Raw genomic sequence first — 8,658 nt, forward strand, 5'->3', positions numbered from 1 at the left:
TCTTGAAGACCGTGAAAAGTCAAATGGAGCAAAAAAAAAACATAAGGAACAAATAAAGTAACATTTATCTTATGTTTTAAACTTTGTAAATAACTACTACTCCATAGTACTTTTTACTTTGTTTTTGTTTTGGTACTCTTACTTGATGACGAATGTAGTCAAAATTTTCGTTAATGGGGCTCACATTCATCGATTTCTACACTTTTCCCCAATTAAGAACCCTAATAAAAAGAGAAAATAAAATTTTATCAAGTTAGAGCACTTAAAAAATAATAGGAGTTTAACTCCCAAAAAAAAAAAAAAAAAAAAAAAAAAAAAAAAAAATGAGGTTTATCTGCTTGTGAAAGTATAACTGTAATTTGATTATTTGACTCTTAGTCAAATTCTATCTCATCACCAAAAGAATCCTAATCTCCGCATAAACCTCGTTAAGATTCCTCAGTTGTTCTTACTACTCACAAGACTTATCATCATAAAGTATTTATTATATCTCCAATAATGCAAATTAATCAACCTTTTCCCACCATTAAAAGATATATTTCCATAAAACTAAGATTAATAACTTCAACTAATGAATACATTCATTATTTAACCCCAAATCTCAATTACTAGCAAATTCAATTTCAGTGCTAAAAATGAAGATGGGTTTTGTAATTTTGAAGCTTTTCATAGTTTTGAATTCATGGGTTTATCTTGGGTCGGGTCATAGACCCGTTTCTGGTGAACAACCCCTTTCAAACATTAATATTTTGAGTACTATTCTTGCTCTTCATCCACATGCCTCCATTACTGCTGCTCCACTTCTTCTGGGTTTGAAGGTATAAATTTACTACTCTTTTTATTATTATCAATTTTTAATTGATTTACTATTTTTTTAATTAAATTTTTGTGATGTACTGATTTAGAGTAGGGATCATATTATTAATTTAGTGAAAGATTTAACCTTTGATGATTTGGACCTTTTGGGATTATCTCGGGTTAATCAAAAGTTCGGATCTTGTAAAGTAGACTGTCTAAAGTCGAGAACTTTGTTATTAATTTTTCTATTGATTATATTATATGATCATTACAGTGGTGAAATATAATGACAATGTTGGATTATTTATTAGAAAAATGGTTTTTATACAAAATAATAAAGACAACTTGAAATTGAATGATTAAAGAGACTAAAGTACTTTATTTACTTTAGTGCTGTTTAGGCTGAATTGTCTAAACAATCTTCAAAAGTTGCACATTGTTAAGCAAACCCCTCTATAGATTAGGAAACTGTATATTCCCTCCATCCAGAAACAATTGTTGTGATGGCTGCATCTTGATTCTTGGCTGACTTGACTCCCAGATGAACTATACCATCGTGAATATAGATGGTAGAGAATTTTATTATTGGCCTCGGTGTCTTGTGTATATATGTGTTCACTTTCAGTATCAGGCTTTTAAACATTACAGTATTATATTTTGTGTCAAGTGTTAATATCCATGCTAGAGCATATAAAATCTTGGCTGCTTCACTGCATCGTGATCGCATTGTAAAGAATTTTGAGCTTACCGTGACAAATGTATTAGGCCGGAAACCATCTGCATTGCCCACAAAATTGGTTCAATGGTTCCATGACTGTTACTGCATTGCGACCACATCCGAGATTTAAAATCATGTGCTAGTGTCTAGGATGTAACACTGTATCTTTAGGTGAACTGAAGAGTCAAACTAACAAAGGTAGAAATCAATGAAGAAATTTGACAAAAACTATTCCAAGTTTCACATATCTTGTCAAATTATTCTCACTTTATGATAATTTAGGATCGATCCCATGATCTGGATGAAGTATTCTTTGAATGGTGTTAAATAGTGGCATTGAATAAGGAATTGCCATTATCAGAGAAATGTTGTTTTTGCCCGAACTGCTTTTGTAAGCTGTAGGAAATAGAATATCCTAAAACAAAATATACTCATTGATAAGATTATAAGAACAATAGTGCTGCTATCATAGAGATGATCAAGTGTTATAAAGTGCATGACAATGAATCTAATATATTTGCATCATTCAGAAATTATTGACTGCCCTGTATTGCATTATCCATTACCAAGCTTAGATTTCAGGGACTATGCATGGCTATTTGGCAAATGTAGTTAGAGATTGAGAAAGAAATAAAGGGGACATAAAACTTGTGAAAATGTCGACTTTGAGACTTTTTAGTCTATAAGCTTCTCAAGCTATGAAGTGGTTCCATCAGTTTAGTTCCATCTGTCATAATTTGATTACTTATATGTTTATTGATTCTAGGGTGAAGACACTGAATGGGTAGACGTAACCCTTCAGGCTCCAAACCCATCTTCAGATGATTGGATTGGAGTTTTCTCTCCTGCAAAGTTCAAGTATGCTCTCTTACTGCCTTTATACTCTGACCATATTGTTGGTTATGTTTGTTTAACAATCGGTTTTCAGCATGATTGCTTCTTTACTCTAGCCACATCTCATGAATGCTGTCCTCAATTTTGTTGATACATTACCAAGTTTTTACTTTTTTTGGTCAAAGCTGTTTAATTGCTATGATTCAAGGACAATATCCTAATTAACAACTTACTTGCTTCTGAAGCTCATCATCCTGTTATTCAGAAACTGATTTGAAAGATCAAAAACCATATTTATGCTCAGCACCAATTAAGGTATATATACTGCAAAGAAGCTGTTTTGTCCAACTAGATATATTTTCTTCACGAACACACTTGGATTGGCTATGAACTAAATGTATTATTTCAGTACATGTTCGCAAACACCTCCAACTCAGATTACACAAACAATGGAAAAGCCAATCTGCGTTTCCAGCTGATCAATCAGCGTGCTGATTTCTCATTTGCTTTGTTTTCAGGCGGCTTGTCCAATGTAAGTGGAATTACTTTATTCAGATATCTATAATCATTACTGTTCTCATTATGTTATGAATATCACTTCATGACTTCATCAATGCCTCTGATATACTTGTTCTCTGCAGCCAAAACTGGTGGCAGTTTCAAATTATGTAACATTCGCAAACCCTAAAGCACCACTTTATCCACGTCTTGCTCTAGGGAAGTCATGGGATGAGGTAAGTCTGTTGTCCTCGTAATCTCTGTGTGCAAACAGTGTAACAATTATTCTTTAGCTTTGCACTTTTCCAGAAGAGTCCTCTCATTCCATTTTTAGACAATTTCAGTTTCACTATGTTCTTTTAGGTGTTATCTTTATTTAACAGTTTTTAAAAATAGAGTTGGGATATTTGAAGCATTTATTATGCCAATATTGTAAGGTACCAGTACAAAATGGCTCCCCCTCAAGTATAATGATATTATGACAAAAAAATGTATAAGAAATAGTTAAAAAAAAACCGGCTTATAGAAAGAAAACATTCACGTAATTTGAAAACTACTCGTAGGGGTTAACAATTTTATTGTAATGGAGGGTATGATCTTATACTTTCTTTTCTCTAGGCAATATGATACAGCACTCCGGTTGACTTGCTGACTTTGATTCAAACAGCTGTGATTTTGCCGTTATTTGGGGTCATGTATAATCAGTACATCCATTTATTAGTGTATTACAAGTTTGCCATTTATATATAGTGAGGTTTGGTTGCAATGCATTAACATCACCAGAACATTTCATCATTTGTAGTTGAATTGAGAATTGAACTCTCTCTGGATGTGCATGTGTCATGTATCAATATATACTATCTTTGTTTTGCAGATGACTGTAACCTGGACAAGTGGCTACAATATAGATGAGGCTGTTCCTTTTGTCCAGTGGGGCCCTCTAGACACAAGTCCAAAGCGAGCACCAGCTGGAACATTGACATATACCCGCAACACCTTGTGTGGTAAGGTTTAGTTGCTGAACTACTGTCATGTTGTGATTCAATAATCGTGTCAGTTTACTTTCAAGTGCACAGCTCCAAGCCTTTATTCTTTGTTTAAATTTCAGACCTCTAACTGTACAAACATCCTCTTTCCTCCTGTGTTATGATCTGGAATTGAGCATCTTAACCTCTTATCAAGAAGCATGACTTAGATGAACTTCATTGCCTTCAAACTGAAAATTTGATCTTTGCATTTAAATCAACCTTGTTCTATCTGCTACTTTCTCTCTCCCTCGCTACCTTCTTCTATCTACCTCTTTTCTCTTTTTCTATCTCCCCCCCCCCCTCTCTCAAGTTTCTTAAAATTAATCCCAAGAATATTCCATTTATTATCTGTTTCTTTTACTGTTTCTCAAAAAAAAAAAAAAAATCTGTTTCTTTTACTGGATGTGAATGACCAAATTAGATACTTATCTTGGCACTCCCTAAAGGACTTTTTATACTACCTCATAAGTGACCGGTATTATACAGTGTGCTTGGACATGGAGGACTGCAAAATGTAAAGTGTGTAAACACTATCAATAACATTGGGCTCATGATTGATTTTTATTAATGGGGAGGCTTCTGTTCAAGATACATTGTACCACTGAGGTTGCAGATCGTGATTCAAACATTGTTTGAGACTTTGAGCCAGATAACTCACCTTTGGGATCACATATTGCCATGCTTTCTATGGTTTTTTTTTAAATTTACTTGAATGGAAAGATACAACATAAATTGCTCTGCCAATCTCTCAATGTTTATAATCTATCACATCACAAACATTCTCTGTTCTCTTACTTCCTACTAAGAAATTTGATTCACTTTCTTTCCAAAATTGATTGTAATCTGATGAAAAAAACTATATACCAAGCTTATCTAGGAAGTGGTTTGAGGTCATAGATCATCATGGATTGAACACCTTCTAAGTTGTGGTTGAAGGGCACCACTTTAAATGTTGGTGCTTAGTGCTTTCAACCTGCCTGTAGCGGAGGGCACATGAGTGTCCATCATAATGACTGTGTGCAAAGAATGAGCAGATATAGCTTCTCTCTGGCCTAAATTACACATAAGATTGCATTTCATTGTCCATTGAAAAACCTTATCGCTTCTAGCTGCATATTCTTGACTGCTTTATAAAGTTACAAATATGCTCTGAGGGCTATCTGCATTATTGAATTTAATCCTTTTCCAGACAGCCTTAGGATCAGATTCCCAAGTTTGTTTGACATTTTCTGAATGGAGAAATCCTGAGCATTCTGAAGATCTTTCACTTGCTGTAAACTAAACTTACATTGTACAATATTGCAAGTTCCCTTAAACTTCAATCTGGATTTTAGTGATTCTCAAACCTAGATTAAAATGGTTCAAGTATTTTCTTTATTTAATTAACAATAAACCTATGTGTCACTTGTAGTGGCAACACTTTTTTCTTATTGTACTTAACTTGCTTGTAGGTGCGCCTGCAAGGACAGTTGGTTGGCGCCATCCTGGCTTTATACATACAAGTTTCCTGAAGGATTTGTGGCCAAATCAGCTGTAAGCATCTAAGAATCTTACTTTCTATAATTATCTAGTCCATGACTTTCGTCCTTATGCTCGTGGCTATTATTCTTCAGGTACATGTACAGGATGGGCCACATCTTGTCCAATGGTTCATATGTTTGGAGCAAGACATATTCATTCAAAGCTCCTCCTTCTCCTGGGCAGGACTCATTGCAACGTGTTATAGTATTTGGCGACATGGGGAAGGTATGTCCATTTTGTGCTAACTGGGACATAGATTTCTTCCCAAGGAGTTCATATTCCCTGTATGTTCTCATATTTTTATGCTTTAATGATCAGCTGTGCAGCTGACTGCTATATTTCACCTGATAAACTACATCCATATATTTTTATGCTTTAATTATCTATAACAGCTTTCTTTTAGTGATCTTTCTCAAGCATTAAATATTTTTGGAAAAGTGGTACATATGTACTCATGGTTTGACATATTTTTGCATAACACCCGCCCACACCATCCCATGTTTTTACCTATTGCCCTAAATAGGTCCCTTTATAATATATTAGTTATAGCTGCATAGGTGAATAAGTCAATAAGATGTAAGTAAATATACTCTACACTTACGTAGTGACTTTATTTTTAACAACCCTCATTCTTTCTTTTATTCTGTTATTTCCATTGTTAAGGGTGTTTTGCAGCTGGGCTTGCATACAGATGACTTTCAAATTAGAAAAATTTTGCATGTAGCATTCATGATTCCTGTAATCTTGATGACCTTGATTGATTATATACTAATGTCAGATGAGAACTTTGACTCCACACTTGTTGTGATACTTGTAGCTAAATGGTTTTTTCACGATGAATCTATAGGCTCAATTCATGCTCATTTGTGTGCTACCTGCTTTTTTATCCTCTCTATCTTTGTTAGTGTGTCTTTGTTCAATTAGATTTTAAAGATTTTTTAGTCTTACTGTCATGAGAAGAGAGCCATTATTAGATTATGTTCGCTCCCTCCATCTTTAAAAGTTCTCATGCTCTGACAAATTTTGTCTCACAACAAAAAGTCAAAATAGAAAGAACTTTTAGAGACGGATAGAGTACAGTACTTCATCGCTACTTGTTTTTCGCACTTGAAGAAATAATAAGCTTTGTAATGCTACTCAAGGAAACATATCAAGATCGAGTCTTGAAGTATTGCTGTTTTTCCCGTTTTTGTTAATATTTTTGTTTACTTTATCCTTTTAATCTTAATATTAAATTTGTGAAGGCATTACAATTTTATATGTCTCCTTTCTAATTCAGGCAGAGCGTGATGGATCGAATGAATACAGTAACTATCAGCCAGGATCACTCAACACTACAGACCAACTCATCAAAGATAAAAAAAACTTTGATATAGTATTTCATATAGGAGATTTATCATATGCAAATGGATATCTCTCACAATGGGACCAATTCACCTCTCAGGTGGAACCTATTGCATCAGCTGTTCCATACATGGTTGCAAGGTCTTTAAGCTCTTCTCTTTAGTGTTATTGTCTGCATTATTACACTTTCACACAGCATTTCCTTCCCTTTTAGATTAAGCTAATGTACCCTTGGAAACTTTTTTGTTTCCTTAACTTGGTTACCACACATATTTAAAATTATTAGGTGGTATTTAAGGGTTATCAATCTAATTGAAATAACAAACCTTTGCTAGTGGAGATGCATCACCTTGGACATACATTTCTGAGGGACACTGCATGAAATTACACAAGCTTGATACCATTTCCTCAATTAACATGTCATATTGTCTTTTTTTCTCAGTGGTAATCATGAACGTGATTGGCCAGATACAGGATCATTCTATGGCAAAACTGATTCAGGTGGAGAATGTGGTGTGCCAACACAAACCATGTATTATGTTCCAGCAGAGAACAGGGATAAGTTCTGGTAAATTTTGATCCAAGCTTCCAATTTAGCTTCAGTATCTTTCATTATAACTATGACAAATTAAACTATGATGCAACTTGAAAACCTGTAATGTGTTGGCTTGTTCAAGGCACTCAGTATGATGCATGCATAGAATTACACCTACAAGAGCAACAATTATGCCAGATTTGGCTCAGTACTGAGTCTGACGGTTAAAAGTTTCCATTGTATAGTTTTTCCTATATATTTCACTAACTAATGATGATATTGTTTAGGTATAAGGCAGACTATGGAATGTTCCGCTTCTGCATTGCAGACAGTGAGCATGACTGGAGGGAGGGAACTGAACAGTACAAATTCATTGAGCACTGCCTTTCAACAGCAGATAGGCAGAAGCAACCTTGGGTCATCTTTGCTGCTCATCGTGTTCTTGGTTATTCATCGGACAAATGGTATGGGCTACAGGGCTCGTTTGAAGAGCCAATGGGTAGAGAAAGCCTTCAAAAGCTTTGGCAGAGGTACAAAGTTGACATTGCATTTTACGGACATGTACATAACTATGAAAGGTCGTGCCCAATATACCAGGTATGGGTTCTATATCCTCCCCATGTACATTTACTATTGGATGAGAACTGAAGTATAACCTTATCTCATAAGATGGGATCTTAGTAAACTCATCCACTTTTCTCCACAGAAAAAAAACTCCTATATACTCAGGCAGTGCCAAAAATGCTTGTCACCCCCCAAAAATTGCATAAAAATGCCTCTGAGATACACTCTCAAATAGTCAAATGTGTATCACTTCTTGTTGGATGGGTTGGCGCAATGGTACTGTTATTGTCTTTGTAATATTTTCCTTTCTAGTGATCTGATTTTTCTCCCTGCTTGATTGATGCAGAATCAATGTGTAAACTCGGAGAAGTCTCATTACTCTGGCATTGTAAACGGGACTATCCACGTCGTTGCAGGTGGTGGAGGAAGTCACTTATCGGAATTCAGTGAAGTGAATACTACTTGGAGTATCTACAAGGACTATGATTTCGGGTTTGTGAAGTTAACTGCATTCAACCATTCATCTCTGCTTTTCGAGTACAAGAAGAGCAGAGACGGCAATGTCTATGATTCCTTTACGATATCTAGAGATTATAGAGATGTTTTGGCTTGTGTCCATGATGGCTGTGAATCAACTTCCATGGCATCTTAAATTTGAAGGAACTTGATATAAATTCAACATGGAAAATTGATGACTTGTGAAATTTTAAAGGGACTATTGTTTCTCTAGCCTAGGAAGAATTAATTGCATACCAAAAGGATATTGATAGTCATATAATCGAATTTCAAAGGGATGCGCATTTTTCAGACACCAACTA

At 34.9% G+C, this 8,658-nt stretch overlaps 1 protein-coding gene across 1 annotated transcript; it reads left to right on the forward strand.

Moving 5' to 3' along the window:
• Positions 1–54: 54 nt before the first annotated feature.
• Positions 55–8,651, forward strand: LOC110739728 (probable inactive purple acid phosphatase 27). The gene is made up of 12 exons (XM_021920199.1): positions 55–818; positions 2,283–2,374; positions 2,596–2,665; positions 2,760–2,882; positions 2,992–3,084; positions 3,723–3,852; positions 5,328–5,409; positions 5,490–5,622; positions 6,677–6,882; positions 7,184–7,309; positions 7,564–7,873; positions 8,187–8,651. Exons 1-12 carry the CDS (start codon positions 636–638, stop codon positions 8,490–8,492), a joined length of 1,854 nt encoding a protein of 617 aa, XP_021775891.1. The 5' UTR covers positions 55–635; the 3' UTR covers positions 8,493–8,651.
• The last annotated feature ends 7 nt before the right edge of the window (positions 8,652–8,658 follow it).

The sequence above is a fragment of the Chenopodium quinoa genome, unplaced genomic scaffold, assembly GCF_001683475.1.
Source record: "Chenopodium quinoa cultivar QQ74 unplaced genomic scaffold, ASM168347v1, whole genome shotgun sequence".
Classification (NCBI taxonomy): Eukaryota; Viridiplantae; Streptophyta; class Magnoliopsida; order Caryophyllales; family Amaranthaceae; genus Chenopodium; species Chenopodium quinoa.